Here is a 20061-nt window from a genome sequence, read left to right as displayed (position 1 = left end):
CTCACTAACCCCGCCCCCAAAGGCCCCGCCCCTCCCCGCGGCCCCGCCCCCAGAGACCACCCCTCCACAAAGGCCCCGCCCCTTCCCCGCCCCCACGGAGCCCTGCCCCTCGCCTCGAGGCCCCGCCCCCGCAACAGGCCCCGCCCCTCCCGAGGCCCCGCCCCTCCCGAGGCCCCGCCCCCAGCGACACCCCCCACAAGGCCCCGCCCCCACGGAGCCCTGCCCCTCGCCTCGAGGCCCCGCCCCCGCAACAGGCCCCGCCCCTCCCGAGGCCCCGCCCCTCCCGAGGCCCCGCCCCCAGCGACACCCCCCACAAGGCCCCGCCCCCACGGAGCCCTGCCCCTCGCCTCGAGGCCCCGCCCCCGCAACAGGCCCCGCCCCTCCCGAGGCCCCGCCCCCAGCGACACCCCCCACAAGGCCCCGCCCCCTCACCCCGAGGCCCCGCCCCGCCCCGCCCCGCCCCGCCCCGCGGCCCCAGAACCCACCCACGTGGTGTGCGACCCGGAGGCGGAACCGGCCGGCGCGGCGTAAACCCGGGCTCCCGGAGCGCTGTGGGGACGCGCCCCCCGCCCCCGCCCCCGCGCCCGCGCCCCCCGCCCGGCCATGCGGCCCCCCGGCCCCCGCGCCCCCGGGCTGGCGCTGCTGGCCGCGCTGCTGGCGGCGCCCCGGGCCCTCGCAGAGGCCCCGCACCTGGTGCTCGTGGACGCGGCCCGCGCGCTGCGGCCCCTGCGGCCCTTCTGGAGGAGCACCGGCTTCTGGTGAGGGCTCCGCGGGGGAAACTGAGGCCCGACAGGCCCGGCCCGGGCTTCTGGGCCCCCGTGGCCTGCGGGAGAGCCGCGGCCCCGCCCTCGCGGCTGCACCCGGGCCCGCGGGAGGGGCAGGGCCCAGGACCGTCCAGGGGCAGGCGCCGTGACCTCGGCCGTCCCTGGGGTGACCGCACCCCACCCCCCCCCCCCACCCCGGCCCCAGCTGCGGCCCCGCCCAGGGGAGAAGGAGCAGGGTGCTGCCGGGGGGTGCTCTCCCCTCCGAGCCCCGGTCTCCGTAAACACGAGACTCCACCACAGCCTTCCTGCTCTTGGGGTCATTTTATTCCGGGGCGGAGCGGGGGTTGGCAGGCACTGCCCGGGCCGCTGCTGGAGCCTGGCGTCCTGGGCCTCCCGGGCCGTCGGGGGCACTAATGCCCGCCCCCTCGCTCTGCCCCAGCCCCCCCCTGCCGCACAGCCAGGCTGACCGCTATGACCTCAGCTGGGACCAGCAGCTCAACCTGGCCTATGTGGGTGCTGTCCCTCACGGGGGCATCGAGCAGGTCCGGACCCACTGGCTGCTGGAGCTCATCACGGCCAGGTGAGTGGTGGGCAGCTGGGAGAGCCGGCTGGGGGCTGGAGAGCGAGGCTGGGGCAGGTCAGGTGCGGAGGTGGGCGGGAGGCAGGAGGGAGGGGGGCCCATCGTCCACTGTCCCTCGTGGAGAGGCTGCGTGGGGGCCGGGCGGCCCCTGGACTGGGCACAGCTGGCTCCCCGCGGGGCTCACTGAGGGGCTCAGGGTCAAGGTGGTGTCTCCTGCAGTGGCTCCGTGGCTGGACGCACCCACACGGCCTGGCCCTGTGCTCACCGGTCAGGCCTTGGAGGAACACGGCCCAGGGGCCCTGCCCTGCAGGCTGCAGGCATAGGGGACACCCAGGGGTGTGTTTGGAAGTCCAGAGACACAGAGATCCTCGTGCCCCCGGCCGCGGTGGGACTGGCACGGGACAGGCCAAGGGACCAGTACCCGATTGGCACCTGGGAGGCATCCTGACCACGTCGGGGCCCTTGTTCAAATAAGACGGTGACACCCGGCGTCACGTTGACTTGCAAGACCACTGTTGAAGCTCTTGACTTCAACGGGCCTGGGTCCCTGTGTGCTCCCTGGCTCCCCCAGGCCAGAGGGCACAGCCTCCGCTTGGAGGGTTGAGGTGATGGACACGGGTGACTGAGCCGGAGCCTGCCTGCCAGGGGCCCCGGGGTCGGGCCCTGGCTCTAGAGGGTGGAGTCAGTGGCTGCTGCCTCCCTGCGGCGGGCTCGGGCCACCTGCACGGCGCCATGCACGCTGTGGAACAGCTGCGCCTCCTCGGCCGCATCCCCCAGGTCGTCCCCGAGGAAGCCACCTCTCCTCAGGGTGTTCCTCACCAAGGGGCTGCAGCAGGCCAGGAGCAGGGTGATGTCCAGGGCCCCGTAGTCCCGGCGCAGGTCCTGCAGCGTAGCCACGCCGGCTGCATCCAGGAAGAGCAGCGGGGCGCAGTCGATGACGACGGCGTGGAAGCCGCCCTCCGTGGGCATCAATGCGGCCGAGCTGCCCGCCGGGCCCAGGTCCACGCCCCCGACGGCGTCCCCCTCACCCGCGCCTGCGCCCGGGCCCCGCTCCTTCCTCCTGGCGGCGGCCTGCCCGGCATCCAGCCCCGTGAGGCCGTACAGAGACCGCAGGAAGAAGTCCTTGTTGGCGTAGTAGAGCGGCCCCGCGAAGCGGAACACCCTCACCCCGGGCTCGGGGACCAGGCCCTCGAACTCCGCGGCGTCCTCGTAGAAGCCCGTGTCCCCGATCTGGGCGAGCAGGACCGCTCGGGGGCGCTGCGTGCGGCCGGCCAGGCTGAGCAGAGACAGGACGAGGCCGGCCAGCAGCCCCGCCTCCACGCTGAGCAGCACGCACGTGGCCGCCGTGGCCACCCACACCAGCGCGTCGGCCGGGCTGAGCCGCCACAGCTGCGGCACGTCCCTCACCTTGCGCAGGGCCCCCCGCAGGCTGACCACGATGACGCAGGCCAGCACGCAGCGCTGCAGGTCCCGGAACAGCGGCGCCAGAGCCAGCAGGACCAGCAGCACCACGGCGGCGCTGACCACGCTGGACAGCTGCGTGCGGCAGCCGGTGGCCGTCTTCACCAGGGTCTTGCTCAGGGCGGCACTGGTGACGTAGCAGTGGAAGAAGGCCGGCAGCACGTTGCAGCAGCCCACGGCCAGCAGCTCCTGGTTGGCTCGCACCGAATAGCCGTGGCTCCGGGCAAACATCTCCGCCAGCGAGATGGAGAAGGCGGACGCCACGAGGGCCAGGGGCACGGCATCCAGCACCACGCGCCACATCAGCCCAGGGTCCGGCACCCGGGGGGCCACGAAGCCAGTGGGGATGTCCCCGGCCACGCTGGAGCCGAAGCGTTCGTGGAACTGCCCGTAGTGGGACACTAGCGTGGCTGTCACGATGACCAGCAGCTCCGTGGGCAGTGGCACCTTGAGGCGGTGCCGGCAGCGGTCTGCGAGCTCCTTGGCGGCCAGCAGCACGACCAGGCACGTGGCGCTGGTGAGCACGTCGCACAGGTTGGCCTGGCCGATGGAGCGCAGCAGGCTCAGCCACGTGCTGACCACCATGCCCAGCCCTTGGTGCCGCGGGATCTGCACGCCTAGCAGGTGCCTCAGCTGGGAGGTCAGGATGGTCACCGAGGCCCCCATGGCGAAGCCATCGAGCAGTGGCTGGGAGAGGTAGGCGGACACGAAGCCCAGCCGGAGGATGCCCATGAGGACCTGAGGACAGAGTGTGGTCAGGGCAGCAGGCGGCCGGGCGGCACAGGGTGGCCGTGGCACGGAGCCTAACGCCCCTTCGTCGCTGTTGTTCTTTCCTGAGTGAACTGTGTCCAGAGTCCCCTGCACACGCGTGTGCTCACACAGGCACAGCGGACCCTGGAGGTTCCCGGTCTGGTCCTCTCACACGTGCGGGCTCCAGACATTGGAAAGCAGCTCCTTCCTCCCGCCCTGCGAGTGGCACTGCCCCCTCCCAGGAGACCTGGGGCCCCTCGGAGGGTGACCCTGGGGTGGACAGGAGAGCCCTGGGTGTGGGGACGCTGCGGGAAGAGAGGCAGCCTCTCGGGGTCTCGCCCAGGACGGGAGACCGGGGAGCCATGTGGGCCACACTCGGGCCAGCCGCTCGTGTCGGGGCTGCAGGCCTGGGGGCCCACCCTGGGGAGCCGGCCCAGCCCACCTGGGCCCCTGCCCGCTCTGTCCTGGCCTTGTGGGTTAAAGCCGGCGTTCTCCGAGCCCCGACCCCATGCTGCCCTGGGCTTGGCCCTCTCTCGGGGTCGGCCCCTCACCTGGTAAATCCCGGCCACCAGGGTGAGGGCGGTGGCGACGCGAATGGCGTAGCAGTCCTGCCCGCAGTCCGGCGGCCCGAGCCCCGCGGCGGAGGCGGAGGCGTTGGCGGCGCTGCCGTTGGCCGCGGGCCCGGGGCCGTCCTGGGCAGGGCCAAAGCCGGCCAGCAGGAGCTCGCGGTCCACCACCTGGCCCACCATGAGGCACAGCAGGCTGAAGATCCCCACGGACACGTGGCGGGACGTGCCCATGACGAAGTAGATGAGGTTCGCGAAGAACGACGTGTAGAGGCTGTAGATGGGCTGCAGCCCCGCCAGCAGCGAGTAGGCGATGGCCTGGGGCACCAGGATGATGCCGATGACCAGCCCCGACATGACGTCGCCCGCCAGGGCCTCCCGCGGCCGGTACTGGCGCAGCCAGCGTGTGGCGGGCAGCAGATCCTGCACCCATGCCCAGGCGCCCCGCGTGCTGCACGTGCAGCTGCGCCACAGCCTGGCTTTGAGCGTCTCGCGCAGGCCCAGGGGCACCGGGGACCGCCTGCGCACCAGCACTGGCCCCCCGCCCCGCCGCGGGCACTCAGGGGACACCTCCATCCTGGCGAGCCACGCTCTGGGGAAAACCTGCAACGCAGGGGGCGTCAGGGCGGTGCGGGAGGGCCGCGCAGGGACCCAGGCCTCTCCCCTGCTCGCCGGCCACCTCCCTGTACGGCCCTGCCCCGCGCACGGCCGAGGCCCCTCCTGCTCCCCTCCGCACCCCTGGACCCTCGGCCACCCTTCCATCACCTCTGTACCCTGGGGGGTCCGCCCCCCCCACACACACGGTGGAGGCTCCTCCTCCTCCCCTTCTGCATCCCGGGACCCTCGCCGCCCTTGCGTCACCTCTGCACCGTGGGCTTGGAGGGAGGAAGACGGCCCCGGATGCCCCCGATGCCCCCTGATGCAGAGACCCCGCGTCTGTGCCGGGAGGGCTGCTCCGACAGCGGCGCTGGCCGCCCCGGGTCCCTGCAGCGGAATTCCGGGACGTGCTTTGGGGGGGTGTCAGCGGGGCCGGCGGGGAGGGACGTTGGGGTGAGTGGCCTCTGTGCCCTGCTGGGGCACCCGGGGCCGCCCTGACGTGGGCTGGGGTCAGAGCCCATGGCTGCGTCCCTGTTCCGAGGTGGCTCAACCCCCAGGACTCGGAGTGGAGGACAGGCAGGCACAGGCCCCGTGAGCCCCGGGGGACCTGGGGTCGTGGTTCCTTCCCGGGAGGGCCTCCCCACCCAGGCCCCCCGCCCGAGCCCCCAGGGTCCAGGCCTGTGCCCAGGGTCTCCAGAGACTCCAGGCCGCCCCGGCCCCTTCAGCGGGGCTACCCCGCGGTGCGCCCGGGACTCCGCGGTCCTGCAGCCCCGGGGCTCTTACCTGCGGGAGCCCTGACGGCGGCTGTGCTGGTCGGCGGGGCCGGGGCCGCGGGGTCTGGCCGGGCGGGGGCCGCCGGCTGCGGGCTGAGCTGGGCTTGCAGTTCAATGATTTACCCCAGAGACTGCTGAGTCATGGGCTCCCCCAGACCTGCGTTACCTGAGCGGCTAATCCAGGTGCTCCGCCCGCCCGCCCGCGAGCCCAGCTCCCAAACAACTGCGCGCCTCCCCGCCACCCCGCATGTGCACAGTGTGGGCGAGGGCGCTGGGGTCCTTGGGGAGGCGGGCGGCCCGTGAGCGCAGCCAGGCCTGGGCGGGGGCAGGCGGGCCGTGACCCCCAGGCTCCGGGGCCTGTGCGCAGTCAGGGCTGACCACGGGTGGGCAGAGGGCAGGGCCCGGGAGGCCTGGTGTCTTCACCCCCCATCCTCCCCCATTCTGCCGTGACACGGGCTGGTCTCTGCCGGAGCGTGGGTGCCGTGTCCCCGCGACCGCTGTGCACTGGGCCGCTAGGGCCCCGGGCTCTGTTCTGTGTGCTGGGCGGGCAGAGGCCGCTGGCTAAGTGCGTGTGCACGTGCGTGTGGATTGCCGAGGGCAGGCGGCCAGCAGGCAGCAGGACGCGCCGTGGCCGGGTGTGCACCAGCAGATGTGCCCCACCAGTGACTCGCTGCGGGGTGCAGGTGGCCGTCTTTAAAGTGCTGTTCCGCTGTCAGTCGTGTTTCCGTGGAGTCTGCAGGTGCACTTCCACCACCCGGATCTGGGGGTCATGCGCAGAGGGCGCACCCCACGGGCGGCCTTGGCCAGAGCTCCTGCTGCGCTCCCGGGGCAGAGCTCGGGTCTTCCCTCCACAGTCAGCCTGGACCCCCTTGGCCTGCGCAGCTGTTTGCCAGCTCAGGAGCCGTGTCGGGGACGCGGGTGGACGTGGGGGGCAGCTCAGAGCCTCGGGCGTCCCTGGGGCCTGTAGGCGCTCAGGTGCTGAGGCCAGTAGCGGGTGAGGGGGCTCGGCCTTTGTCTCCTGCCCCAGCTCCTGCTCAGCCCCGAGCAAACCCCCCGGGGGGGGGGCGGGGGCACAAGTTGTGTGACACAGAGGACTCTGGTGCACGGAGCGGTGGTGCCATGCACGCGCGTGCTGGGTGCTGGCGTGGGCCCCGGGTGACTCCGGGTGGAGGCCCGCTGTGGGAGGGGGCCCTGCCTCTGCGGGAAGGGGAGGGCGGCAGTGTCTGGGGCGCTGGGCCGCAAGCGCCTGGGGGGAGGCTCGGGCAGGTGGGGATAGTTCAGGGAGGGCTCCTTGGGGCCCGGAGCCCCCAACCCGCGGCTTGGGCGTGGGCCCCTCCCGCCGCCTCCCTGTGCATGGAGGCCGCTGGTGGGCGCCGCCGTCTGCCCCGCGTGACCTAGGGCCCACTCCCCGCCGCCCCGCGCCCCCAGCTGCAGACCTCACCGGCGGGGTTCACCCCCTGGAACCTCCCCCACGGGCCTTCTGGCCGGCCCTGGGCCACGGGGCCAGCTCCTGCATGTGGGCCTGGAATCACCGCTGTGAAGTGCCCAGTACACTGCGCCGCGAAGGGAACCGGGGGCCCTGGGCGCAGAGGCCGGACGCAGCTCCGCTCGCAGGGCGCCCCGCCCCGCCCTCTCCTGCCCCCCCCCCCTGCCCCCCGCCCCCCTGCCCCGTCCAGGCCGACGCCGGGCGCGTAGGGGGCGGGGCGTGGCCGCGGCTCCGAGCTCCTGCCCCCGCCCCCCCTGCGCGCCCCCCACGCCCGCCCCGCGCACGTGCAGCCGGGCCCCCCCACCCCCCGCCCCGCCCCGCCCCGCCCCCGCCCGCGCACTCACCCCGGGGCGCCGCTCCGTCCCCCGCGCACGCGCCGGCCCTGCGGTGGGGGGCGGGGGCCGCGCGCCCTGAATGGGCCCTTTGTGCCGCCGCAGCCGCCCGCGTGCCAGGAGCCGGAGGAGGCCGGGGCCGCGGACCGAGGCTGTCGTGGCCGGTCGCAACCCCCCCGCCCCCGCCCCCGCCGCGGCCTCTGGCACCGGGACGCCCCGCGGGAGCCCTCAGCGCGGTCTCGCACGGCCTCCCGGGCCCCGACAGGTGTACTGGCCCCCAGGGCATCCCGGGCCGAGGCCGGCGGGGGGCGCAGGCTGGGGAGGGGCGGGAGGCCCCCCAGGCCCCGGGTCCAGCGGTGCAGGCCCGCCGGGCGCGGGCGGAGTGCAGGGGAAGGGGAGCCCCGCACAAGCAGCCCCCGCCCCTCCCCCCGAGCGGGACTTTGGAACCGTCTGTCTGCTCATTTAATTTTTACCCAACGCTTGTTGGTTTTGCTACCAGTCCTGACCTTTGGATGGGAGGGAAATGGGGGGGGTGAGCCCCGCGGCGGCCCCAGGGGTGGGAGGACGCAGCCCCCGGAGCGGAGCAGCCGCAGGCAGGGCTGGGAGCGGGGGACAGCGCGGCGCGGGCCGAGGGGTGCACGGGGGCCGCCGCCCCGTCCCGCTGCGCCACCCAGCGTCCGGCCAAGCCCTGGGCGGTGACCCCAGCCGGCGCCGCCCCACCTGGCGTCCACGCGGTCCCCCCGGCTGCCACGAGGGGGCGCACCGCAGGCCCCCCTGCCGTTGGCCACCTGCCCGGCAGATGGACAGACGGACTGACGGACAGACAGGGGAGCCCTGAGATGCCTGCCAGCCGCCTGCCCGTGCTCCTGGGCAACACCCCCAGACTCAGTGCTGACACTGCACGAGCCCCACGGCCAGGTCCGCCCACGCCCCCCTGTGCCCCACACCCCTGCCCAGCCAGCTGCTCAAACCCAGGCCCGGGGCTCTGCGAGGTGGCCCCCGCACCAGCAGATGTCCCTCGACCGTGGCCACCCATCTGCAGGTGCGCCCTGTGCCCCGCCGCGCTCCAGGTGGCCACCACCCCGTCCTGGCACTTCACCCCGCCCCCGGGGGCCCTCTCCAGACCTCATGGCAAGGGCGGACCTCTGGGGACAGTGACAGGGTCAGCGGTGGTCGGGCTGGGGGGGTAAACGGGGGGAGGACGGCGGCCTCGGGGCCGTGACGCCGGGCCCTGGGATACCGCAGGGGGCACCTGCCGTGATGCGTGCACCCAAACCCACAGAGCGCACAGCCCAGGGGGTGACCCTGACGCCCGTCTGTGGCCTGGGTGAGGACCACGCGTCTCCATGACACGCCCACTCCGGTGCAGGTTGGGGGGGCTGTGCCTCTGGGTAGGCGGGGGAAACGGGCTGTCTCCGTACCTCCTTCTCGGTTCTGCTGGAGACCTCAAACTGTCCCCAAAACGTCTAACAACGTCATGGCAGTTTTCTACTGGGATCTGTGAAAGGACTCCCCGTTTCACTGAGTTGGGGTCCCATCCTCACCGGGGTCATGAGGCCTGCGTGACCGTGTCTGTCACGACCACACCCTTCCTGCCCCAGGTCCACTAGCTTTCTGCTGCTTCGTTACATTTTCCCACCACAGGGCCTTTGCCCGTGCCACTCCGACTATTGTCCCTGGTATGCTCATTGCTGGCTCTGTCCCATTATCTAGCAGGTCCTAGGTGTCACCCCTGACGTCCCCTACCTCTTAAAGGTTCAAGTAGTTGCCTGAAGGTTCTATCCCCTTTGGGAACGTAAGCCTGGAGGGAACCAGTCCAGGAGGAGTGTAGTGGGGTGGGGCGCTGCGCCCTCCCAGTTCCCACTGCCTGCGGCACCTCCCAGAGCGTGGGGGTGCAGAGGAGGAGGCCATGGCACCTTGTGGCCTGCTCCATCCTGTTGCACGTTCTTCCCGGGAGACCTGCCGCCTCCTGCCACCCCTGAGGCCAAAGCCGTTGGCGGCTCCTGAAGGCTTGGGGCGGGTTCCAGTGCAGGCTGGGCTGTGAGTGACCCAGAGACTTCCATCCTCAGTGTTTTCCAGGGGAGGGGCCGTGGGGCATGGGGACTGGAGTCCTGTGTGGCAATTTGCAGGCCCCCTACCTGCTCCAGTGTGGCCACAGGTCCAGCCGGGGTGCCGTCCCTCTGCCCTGACTCCAAGCGTCCTTCTGCAGGGAGTCAGCTGGGCAAGGCCTGAGCTACAACTTCACCCACCTGGATGGCTACCTGGATCTCCTCAGGGAGAACCAGCTCCTCCCAGGTAGGCCGCCAGCCCCGTCCGGGGACCTGGTCCCTCTGGGTCCTCACTGGCCGCGTGCGGAGGACTGGCCTCCGTAGGCAGGTGGCAGCTGACGGCCACCTTCTGTGTTGCAGGTTTTGAGCTGATGGGCAGCCCCTCCCAGCGCTTCACCGACTTCGAGGACAAGCGGCAGGTGTTGGCGTGGAAGGAGCTGGTGTCCCTCCTGGCCAAGAGATACATCGGTGGGTGGGCACGGGCCGCGCGCCCCGCAGGCGGTCCTCCCCCATCACCCAGGCCCCACGCCTCCCGAGCCACGGTCTCCTGATGGGGGCAGGGGCCGGGTGGGGTGGATGGGGCCCAGGGGAGCCACATCCTGGTCATAGCCAACATCACCATCAGCATAGGCGGGCCTCCCTGTGAGCTGGGGCAGGCGTGGCATTCGGGGGAACCATGGGTGACCGTGGGGCGCTCTGCAGGGAGGTATGGACTCTCATACGTTTCCAAGTGGAACTTCGAGACATGGAATGAGCCAGACCACCACGACTTCGACAACGTGACCATGACCCTGCAAGGTGGGTGGTGCCTCCCGGGGTCCTGTGAGTGTGGAAGGGGGCCCTCAGGCACCAGGGTGTGGACGCCTGTCCCTGTGCCAGGCTTCCTGAACTACTACGATGCCTGCTCCGAGGGTCTGCGTGCTGCCAGCCCGGCCCTGCGCCTTGGCGGCCCCGGGGACTCTTTCCACCCCTGGCCGCGCTCCCCCCTGTGCTGGGGCCTCCTGGAGCATTGTCACAACGGCACCAACTTCTTCACCGGGGAGCTGGGGGTGCGCCTGGACTACATCTCCCTCCACAAGAAGGTACGGTCGTCCCTGCACCCCCTGCCTCGCACCTCGGCTCCGTGTCCCTGCCGTGCGGCCCCTGCATTGCCCCCCTGCTCCGTTTCCCTGCCCTGTGGCCCTTGCATCACCCCCCGGCCCATGCTCCATGCCCCTGCCCCACACACCTGCCCTGCAGCCCCTGCATCACTCCCTGCCCCTGCACTGGGGCCCCTGCATTGCTCCCCGGCCCCATGCCCCTGCCCTGCGGCCCCTGCCCGCCGCCCCTCTGCCTGCACGCGCTCCTGCTCCCGGGGCCGCAGGAGGGCTGCCCGCAGTGGTGCTGAGGTCAGTCTCCGCAGGGCGCGGGGAGCTCCATCTACATCCTGGAACAGGAGCAGGCCACCGTGCAGCAGATCCGACGGCTCTTCCCCAAGTTCGCCGACACCCCGGTTTACAACGACGAGGCGGACCCGCTGGTGGGCTGGGCCCTGCCGCAGCCCTGGAGAGCCGACGTGACGTACGCGGCCATGGTGGTGAAGGTAGGACCCCAGGCCCTGCCCGGGAGCGGCCTGCCCCGGGGCGGGGGGGGGGGGGGCGGGCCTGGAAGCGCCTCCCGCCCGCCCGGCCCGCCCGCCCGCAGGTCGTGGCGCAGCACCAGAACCCGCCCCGGGCCAACGGCAGCGCGGCCCTGCGCCCCGCGCTCCTGAGCAACGACAACGCCTTCCTGAGCTTCCACCCGCACCCGTTCACGCAGCGCACGCTCACCGCGCGCTTCCAGGTCAACGACACGGAGCCGCCGCACGTGCAGCTGCTGCGCAAGCCGGTGCTCACGGCCATGGCGCTGCTGGCCCTGCTGGGTAACGCGGCGGCGGCGCGGGCCCGAGGCCGGGGGAGCGCGGGGCGCGCCCTGCAGGGGACGGGCGGGCTGGGGGCCGCGGGGGGCGCGGGGGCGGGCGCGGGGCGGGCGCGGGGGCCCGAGCCGCGCCCGCGACCGCCGCACCCCCGCCCGCAGACGGCCGGCAGCTGTGGGCCGAGGTGTCGCGGGGCGGGACGGTGCTGGACAGCAACCACACGGTGGGCGTCCTGGCCAGCGCGCACCTGCCGGCCGGGCCCCGGGACGCCTGGCGCGCCACCGTGCTGCTCTACGCGAGCGACGACACGCGCGCCCACGCCGCCCGCGCCGTGCCCGTGACGCTGCGCCTGCTCGGGGTGCCGCGGGGCCCAGGTGAGCCGCGCCCGGGGGCGGGGGGGGCGGGGGGGCGGGGCGGGGGCCGCGGGGGGCGGGGCGGCCGGCGTGGCTCCAGCCGCAGGCTCCGCAGGGCTCGTCTACGTCACCCTGGCCCTGGACAACCCGCGCTGCAGCCCCCACGGCGAGTGGCAGCGCCTGGGCCGGCCCGTCTTCCCCACGGCGGAGGAGTTCCGGCGCATGCGCGCAGCCGAGGTCCGCAGGGGCGGGGCCTAGGTCAAGGGGGCGGGGCTGCGGGGCGGGGCCTAGGTCAGGGGGCGGGGCCGCGGGAGGGGCGGGGCCGAGACCGAGGCCCTGAGTGCCGCTCCCGTCCCCAGGACCCGGTGGCCGAGGCGCCGCGCCCCTTCCCCGCCAGCGGCCGCCTGACGCTCAGCGTGGAGCTGCGGCTGCCCTCGCTGCTGCTGCTGCACGTGTGCGCGCGCCCGGAGAAGCCGCCGGGACCGGCAAGTGGCCGCCCCCGCCCCCGCCGCCCCGGGCCCGCCACCCCCGCCGCCCCCATCACGGAGCCTCTCTCCCTGCAGGTGACCCGGCTCCGTGCCCTGCCCTTGACCCGTGGGCAGGTGCTTTTGGTGTGGTCGGATGAGCGCGTGGGCTCCAAGTGCGTGAGTGCGCTCTCCCCGCGCGCCTGGGGCCCTCCGGCCGCTGTCCCCCCGCCCGGCCCGCCCCTCGCGGCCACAGTGCCCACGGGGTCACTCCAGTGCTCCTCCCCCCCCCCCCCCCCCCCCGGTTACCGCCGCACGGTGGCCCGGACCTCACACCCTGCTTGGCCTGGGTCGGGGCACCTGCAGGGAAGGTGTGCAGGTGGCGCCCAGGCTCCAGTCCCCTTCCTACCCCGAGAGCGGCCTGTGGCCCCTGCAGGGAGAGTCCAGGGCCCCGGGGAGGGCTCGGGGAATGCGGCTGAGTCCACCCCGTCCCCCCACCTGGGTGCCAGTCCTCCTCCCATCCGACCCCCCCAGGTGCCTGTGGACCTATGAGATCCAGTTCTCCGCGGATGGAGAAGTGTACACGCCCATCAGCAGGAAGCCATCCACCTTTAACCTGTTTGTGTTCAGCCCAGGTGTGCTTGCCACCCTGTGCCCTGCCCTTAGCAGCCCCGTTTCTGGGCCTCAGCCCGCGTCCCCTAGGGTGCAGCCCAGGGTTTGCCGAGCTCGGAGCTACGGAGCTCTAGACCCTTGGGGTGGGCCCAGGGGGGCGCACACTCAACAGGTGTGTTTGCCTCCTCAGAGTCAGCCGTCACCTCTGGCTCCTACCGGGTTCGAGCGGTGGACTACTGGGCCCGACCGGGCCCCTTCTCGACCCGCGTGCACTACGTGGAGGTCCCTGCACCGTCAGGGCCGCCACGGCCCAGTGACTGTGAGCGGTGCTGACCTCGGAGCCGCGGAGGCCAGGCGCTGAGATGGGCCTCCAAGGAAGGCCCTCGTCCGCCGGGGATGGACGCAGCCCGTCCGTGGGCTCCGCTTCTTCTGTGCTGTCTCGCTCCCTTAAAGTGCCTTTGTGCTCACCAGTCTGGGTCGGCCTTTCTGGGCAGGCACGGGGCACACTGGGGACCGTGGCTGCTCTCGGGCTTACAGCTGGCAGTAGCGACGTGGGCCTGAACCGGCAGGTGGAAGGCCAGGCCCAGGCGGCCCCTCTGGCCCCCCCAAACCTGCCAGCCCCCGCATCTCACCAGCTGCCTTATCCTGGCGGGACAAGTTTCTGTTCCCTTTTCCCCGTGCGGGTGCCATAGGGCCGATGCCCAGGGGCCCAGGCCTTGTGTGGGGGGCACTGTTCCTGCTGAGCGCTGCTGTCATGCGGGGCACAGGGGTGCGGCCCCCCTGCCTGACCACGAAGCCCCCTGCCAGCCCGCGCGCTGTCGTGACACAGTGGGACGAACCACAGACCTCGGGGCTCAAGCCCAGAAGCGCGCTCCCGCCCAGTCCCGGAGTTCCTGCAGCCTGGTTCCTCCTGCACCACCCCCCTCCCCGGCTGCTGCGTCTCCTTGAAGGTTCTGTCTCCAAACTCGGTTCTATTTGGAGGCCCTGGGGGGTGGAAGCTCAACAGAAGGATCCCGGGGGGGGGGGGGGCTGCAGTCCCGCCCCTCATGAGCAGCCCCCCCAGCTCTCCTTGGTGGTCGGGTCCATCGCGCCAGTAGGAGAGCGGCCTCTTCTCAGGGCCCCTGACGGAGGGGCCCTCTCAGCTTGCAGCTTACGGGTGGGGGCCTGGGTCCCCGGTGGGCGGGGGCCTCCTTGGAGGCCAAGACCTTCAAGCCCGCTGGCAGCGACCCCTCAGGCTGCGAGGCTGCTCCCCTCTCCCTTTCCGGGCCCCGCGTCGCCTGGCGTTTGCCCTGCAGCCGCGCTTGTGCCAGGCTGGCACCCCAGCCCCCTGCCGTCGTCCTGGTGCGGAGACCGCGGCGCGGGCAGCCCGGGGACCTAGCGCTGGCACCCCTGCGCTGCGCCCCTCTGCCCTGGGGACGCCACTGGCTCCGCCACGCTCGCACTGCTCACGTTCCAGCCTGTCGCCGGGTGCCGGGCGCGTCCCCGTTCTCCGACCGCGCTGACGGGGTAGCTTTGCTCTGCGCGGATCTGGGGGTGGCTTTCGGGGCGTGGGCTCCGCGGCGGGTGCGGGGGTGACAGAGGCCTGGCCACGCGTCTCCCGTCCACTCCCGTGGGGGCTCCTCCCCAGCCCTCGTCCCCAGACTTCCCATCTGGGGCCTCACGAGTCCGGCTAGTTGGTCACCTCTGGGCTGCTACCTTCTGTGGAGCCGAGCTGGGGCCCCCGGGGTACGCCGGCGTGCGGCACACTTGCCCAGGTGTCCCAGAGCCGACGGGCAGCCCCCCGGGAGCCCCAGGTGTCTCCTGCTGGCACGACCCTTCCAGAGCACCGCGCGTCCTGGGTTCTCACCGGGCGCTGGCTCGGCCACCTCGGCCTCACCGAGACTCCGCGGCCAGAGCCTGTCGAAGGGATGAGTGACTCTGGCGGAGGCCACGGCTGCGCCCTCGGGGCTGGGCAGGCGTCTCTGTCACAGGCCTCGGACAGCGTGGGCCGCTGGGCCGCCCGACGCGCTGCAGGGCCCGACGCCCAGGACGTTGGCGGGTCGGGCCGCATGCCGCCCCCAGAGCGGAGTCTCCCGGCCCTGGCCTCTGAAAAGTGGGGGCCGCGGGGTGCAGAACTTACCTGCGCTACAGGACGTCCCGACATGTTCCAGGCCATCGGGTCCCTAGACCGTCCTGGAAGCCCCCGCCCCCACCCGGGCCATCGCACACCCCGTCCCCTCAGCGGGGTGTGTCCGGGGAAGCGGGACCCCTGGGGATCCGGCTAAGCCTGGAGAGGCGGTGCGGCCGAGGCCCTCCGCGGCAGGACGCCACGTCCCCTCGTGTGCAGGAAGCCGCCTCGGACTTTCTCCTTCGGGGGGAGAGCGTCTGCCAGGTCAGCCGCACAGCGAGTGAGCGCGCCGCCTTCCCGCGCAAACGCCTCGGCCGTGACTGGCGTTGCCGGGAGCTCCGTGCTCACCTGTCCTAGGGGCACCTGGCCGGTTCCGCGGGGAGCGTGGGAGCCCCGGCAGCTTCCAGGTACCTGATACCTGCGGACTCTGCAGTTTCTGTGGAAATGGGGAGGTTTGGGCTTGGGGGGGCGTCGGGGCGGGCGGCCCTCTCCCTGGGCCTGGCCACGACGACGCGAGCGGGAGGGGTCCGCGCAGGAGGGCCCCTTGGGGAGGCTGCCCCAAGCGCCCGGTGGCGACCGATGGCTTCCAGGCCACAGCGCTGGCACCAGCTCAGGGCGTCCTCCAGCAACCCCAGGAGCTCTGAGGGCAGGGACCCAAGTGGCCCAGGCCCCCCACGTGCCCGTGGCCACATGACAGTAGCTGGATGCCCAGCCTTCTCCCCAGGGCTCCCAAGCCGTGTGGGGCGGGGCAGGACGTATTTGCAGGCTCCCGGGAGCGTGCAGGGCAGCGGCAGGACTCAAAGTGCGTGGACAAGGGGGTGAGGCGGGCAGTCGCGCGTGTGCCGTGGGCTCCACGGGCTTCCCAGGCTCCCTGTCCTGCAGCCCGTGTGAGGATCTGCACTCCGGTTGCTTCCGGGGGCCGAGGGGCGACCCCCGACCGCGTGGTGGCGCGGGGCGTGACGGCCAGAGGACACAGCAGGTCTCCTGCCATCTGTCCCTGGTCGTCCTCAGGCCTCAGGGTGTCCCCCCCCTTGAAGACCGTTGCTCAGCAACTAGAGGCTCAGCGGGTCGGCGGTGGGTCGCGGGCAGCAGCAGGGCCTGGGTGCCCCCCTGTGGCCCCAGCTCCCTTCCCTCTCTTTCCTTTCAGGGGAGGGGCGCCCGGCTTTACAGGCCCCGAGGTTGCTATGGCAACCCGCCCCTCGACATCACCTGCCCCCGGGGATCCTCCCATCCCCCGGGTCAGCCCCAGCGCCTCGGACCTGAGTCCTGTGATGCCAGCAGCCTGCATGGAAGGTCTGCATGCTGGGGGCCCCGTCGTCAGCGCCCTGGCAGGGAGGACCCCCAGCCCAGCTCTGATTCAGGTGCTGGTGGCAGAGGTGGCCGGGGCAGGGCCAGGGTGGCAGGCATGGGCATCAGCCTTCCCCAGGGGTGCGGGAGGAAGGAGGGGTGCCCCACAGGCCCAGCGCTTCGGACCTCACCCTTGGACCCCTGCCAGGGTGCGCACAGACCCAGCCCACGTGGAAGCCAAGGCAGGAGGCAGGTGCCACCAACACCTGGGCATGACCTGGACTCCGCACGGGGAGGGGACGCAGGGAGGGAGGGAGGGGGTAGACAGGCCGCAGGGGGGGTGGGACCCTTGTCAGGCTCCAGAAGGGCGGGAGGGGCTGTGGGAGGCCGTCCTGCGCCCAGAGCCTTGCCCACGCCTGGAGGGGGCACTGGGTCAGCCCGGGCGGTGGGGTATATGGAGCCTCCTGGACACGCACCCCGTAGGCTGCAGAGGCCGGGGGTGCCGCCCAAGCACCCTGACAGCAGGTCAGCCGCCTTCCTGGCACCCTCCTGGCCTAGGGTCTCCACCGGGGCTGGCAGGGGCCGGGGGCCGCCCCGCCCTGCCCCAGCCACTTGGGCTGCAGACGCCCTGCTCGGCCAGCACACGCGGCCGCAGCCCCCTTGCGTGCCCTCCAGCTGGCAGAAGGCCTCCTCCTGGGGCCCCGGGGCAGCAACAGAGCAGGCTGACCGGGTGACGGCGGGGAGCCGGGCTTCTCCGGGGGAGGCTCGCCCACCCGCCAGCGCTGGTCTGGACGGCCTGGCTTGCCCGGTCCTGCCCTGGCCTCGGCGGGGTGTCCTTGGGGACCTAGGGGCCCGAGGCCCAATCACAGGGTGCTGCTCAGCTCCAGGAGCCCTCACCCCACCCCGCGAGAGCCGGCCGTGAAGCACGAGCGGCGTCCTGCTGGGCGAGCTCCTTGGGGACTGCCGAGCCTGGTGGGGCCCTAGGCCGAGGCGGGGACAGGGGCTGCCCACCCGACCGTGTCTGCGGCGAGATCGCAGCCGGCACCCCAAGTGTCCCTGGAAGGGGTCAGTGGGTCCAGGGCCCGGCACGGCGGGTGCAGAGTGGATGGGGGACGAGGCCTGCGCCGGGCCCTGTGAGGGGAAAGTGGGTTGTCAGGCTGACAGCAGCTCCTGGAGGGGAGGGGAAACCCAAAAGAGGGTTTTTTGTTTTTTGTTTTTTTAAAGAGGGGGTTTGTGCGAGAGAAAGCCAAGAGTGGTTTCCGGTCCGAGTCAGGTGTTCACGCAGCCGCCCAGCAAACACCGAGGGCGGCCCCTGTCACCGCCCGGAGGCCCCTCCTCTGCCCCTCAACCTGCTTTGTCTTCTAGAACATCGCCACGACGACCACGACTGCAGAGAGCACCGCCTGGCGGTTCCGACGCGCGTCTGTCCGGGTCCGGTCCTGGGGCGCAGTCCCGATGGCGCGTGCCGTGGCCCCCAGGAGTCGCCACCCCTGCCCTGACCCGGCCGTCCAGTCCCCCGGCTGCTTCCTGTCGCCGTGGATCCCTGGCTCGTGTTACGCCGACGCCCCCAGACAACGCCGACTCCCTTTCCCGCCTGCGTTCGTCCCACCCCAGGGTGACTACCTGGGCTCCCCCGGCCGCGACAAGCTGATAGGTGCCGGGTGCGCACGTGGGTCACTCGGGCTGCCCCACGCCTGGGGAGTTCCCAGTGTGGGGCCTTACAAATAAAGCTGCCGCAGACGTTGGTGCACAGGTGTGTGGACACGAGCCTTGTTTTCTGTCGGGGGAACACCTGGGGGACGCGCAGCCTCGGGACTGGACTCGGAGCGGGCTTGGCCCCGGAGCGCCTGCTGCACGACTTCCCAGGGCAGGTGCCGGCGGCGCGGGAGCCCCGCGCCCCGCGCGGGACCCTCTCCCCTGCGCTGCCCTTGCCCCTCGGCACAGGCGCTAACACGGTTGGTTCTAGTGGCTTCTTTCTTGTAGCTCACGTAGAAGTTTCTACGCAGCTGGTCGTGTCACCTACCAATCAGGACCATTCTACTTACTTCTTCCCAACCTACTGGCTGGAACCCGCGGGGCGCCGCTGAGCAGCAGCCGGGAGCACGCCCAACGCGCGGTTCTGATCTTAGGGGCAGTTGGAGCTTCAGTGTTTGCAGCCGGGTGGCGTCGGCCACGGTGTTTCCTCAGGCTGGAGACGCCTTCCCTAGGTCGTTTCGAGAGTTTTGTTTGTTTGTTTTTTGTTTTTTTGTTTTTGTTTTGTTTTTTTTTTTTTTTGAGAGTTTTTAAAATCAGGAATGGTGTCGGTCCTCTGTCCGGTGCTTTCTCCGTCTCTACTGAGATCATGTAACCACCTTGCTGTTACTGGGGCAGGTTCGGGGGGCGCCTGGACGGCTGCATCCGCTAAGCGTCTCCGTTTCAGCTCAGGTCACGGTCTCGGGGCAGGAGATGGAGCCCGCCTGGGGCTGCGTGCCTGGGATCCTCTCTCCCTTGCAGCCGCCCCGTGCGGGGGCTCGCTCCCAAATAAATACGTAAATAAAATCCTCAAAAAGTATCTGGTAAGTCACATTAGTTGATCCTCAAATGTGAAAGCAATTTCGCGTCCCTGGGATAAGCCCCACTCGACCACGCTACGTCTTCACACGGCTGCTGGCTTCACAGGTGCGTTGGGGGGAATTCCCTTCCCTTCCCTTCCCTTCCCTTCCCTTCCCTTCCCTTCCCTTCCCTTCCCTTCCCTTCCCTTCCCTTCCCTTCCCTTCCCTTCCCTTCCCTTCCCATTTGTGCAGAATGGGTTTTATTTCCTCCCTAAATGATTTTTAGTGATCTCTGTGCCCAGTGTGGGGCTGGACCTCACCACCCTGAGATGAGGACTTGTAGGCTCGACTGGCGGAGCAGCCGGCGACCCCCCCAAAATGTTTTCAGGAACGTCTCAGTGAAGTCCTCTGGGCTTGATGTTTCCTTTGTGGGAAGGTGTTTGCCGAGGAGTTCGCGGTATTCAGTGGGTCTACGCAGGCTCTCCGTCTCCTCCAGAGTGAGCTCTGGCAGCTTGTAACTTCCAGGGAGCTTGTCCACTTCACCTAATGTGTCACATCCGTTGGCGTAAAGTCATTCTTAACGCCTCCTACTGTTATTTTAATGTGTGTAAAATCTGTAGTTCTGTGTGGCCTCTCTCCCCCATTTATCAACAGTGTGTGTCTTCCCTCTTATTCCACTTCCATGTGTAAGATGATTTTATCGACTTCTTTTTTTTTAAGATTTTATTTATTTATTCATGAGAGACACACAGAGAGAGAGGCAGAGACGCAGGCAGAGGGAGAAGCAGGCTCCACGCAGGGAGCCCGACGTGGGACTTGATCCCGGGACCCCGGGGTCTGAAGGCAGACGCTCGACTGCTGAGCCCCCCAGGTGTCCCTGATTTTATCAATTTCTTAAAGAAACAGCTTTAGGTCATTATTTTTCTGTTTTTCTGTTTTCCTTGATTTATCACGTGACCTTTATTATTCCTCATCTTCTGTCTACTCGGGGTTTCATCTGTTCTCATCTTTTCTAGCTCCTGTACGTGGAAGCCAAGGTTACTGGTTTGAGACATGTCTTTTCTAAAATAAGCGGTGCTATAGGTTTCTCCAAGGACTGCTTTAACTGCATTCCAAATAAAGGGTCCTTTTACATGTTGTCTTTTCATTTCCATTCAGTTCAAAATAATTTTTATTTTTCCTTTTGGTTTTTCCTTCAATTCATGGAAAATTAAGAAGTGGATTATTTGGTTTACAAATATTTGAGAATTGTCCAGATAGCTCTCTAATATAATTGTAATGTGGTCAGAGAACATTCTTTTGATGACTTGAATTATTTCACATATGTTGAGACTTGGGCCCCGAAGATGAAAGACTCTTCTATAAATATCAATCAGGCCGGTTAGTTGGCAGCCTTCTATGTCCCTAATTATTTTCTGCCCACTTGTTGACTCTAATATTGGGAGAAGACAGAGGA

General features: G+C 70.0%; 2 protein-coding genes and 1 long non-coding RNA gene across 8 annotated transcripts; 1 reads left to right on the top strand and 2 right to left on the bottom strand.

The window, feature by feature from the left end:
- The first annotated feature begins 583 nt into the window (after positions 1-583).
- IDUA (alpha-L-iduronidase) lies at positions 584-17824 on the top strand. 6 transcript variants are annotated; one of them, XM_077881665.1, is made up of 16 exons: positions 589-758; positions 1204-1344; positions 9519-9604; positions 9718-9825; positions 10060-10155; positions 10237-10439; positions 10760-10939; positions 11041-11257; positions 11413-11625; positions 11720-11841; positions 11964-12089; positions 12168-12244; positions 12603-12703; positions 12871-15194; positions 15935-16148; positions 17440-17824. In XM_077881665.1, the coding sequence occupies exons 1-14, from the start codon at positions 604-606 to the stop codon at positions 13011-13013; spliced, it is 1968 nt and encodes a 655-aa protein (XP_077737791.1). In that variant the 5' UTR covers positions 589-603; the 3' UTR covers positions 13014-15194; positions 15935-16148; positions 17440-17824. The 6 variants fall into 6 exon arrangements, with proteins under 6 accessions (XP_077737834.1, XP_077737791.1, XP_077737810.1 ...); XM_077881708.1 differs by having other exon boundaries at positions 584-758; positions 10060-10439; XM_077881684.1 differs by having other exon boundaries at positions 10060-10439; positions 11155-11257.
- SLC26A1 (solute carrier family 26 member 1) lies at positions 1067-7141 on the bottom strand. The gene is made up of 4 exons (XM_077881656.1): positions 5502-7141; positions 4983-5105; positions 4107-4724; positions 1067-3543 (listed from the first exon to the last, which is right to left on the bottom strand). The coding sequence occupies exons 3-4, from the start codon at positions 4695-4697 to the stop codon at positions 2014-2016; spliced, it is 2121 nt and encodes a 706-aa protein (XP_077737782.1). The 5' UTR covers positions 4698-4724; positions 4983-5105; positions 5502-7141; the 3' UTR covers positions 1067-2013.
- LOC144303482 (uncharacterized) lies at positions 8698-11143 on the bottom strand. Its single transcript, XR_013370530.1, has 2 exons — positions 10707-11143; positions 8698-10177 (listed from the first exon to the last, which is right to left on the bottom strand). It is a non-coding gene; the product is annotated as an uncharacterized LOC144303482 (long non-coding RNA).
- Positions 17825-20061: the final 2237 nt, after the last annotated feature.

Source organism: Canis aureus, chromosome 2, assembly GCF_053574225.1.
Source record: "Canis aureus isolate CA01 chromosome 2, VMU_Caureus_v.1.0, whole genome shotgun sequence".
Classification (NCBI taxonomy): Eukaryota; Metazoa; Chordata; class Mammalia; order Carnivora; family Canidae; genus Canis; species Canis aureus.
Note: the sequence above shows the minus strand (reverse complement) of the source record. Positions and strands in the feature narration are given on the sequence as shown.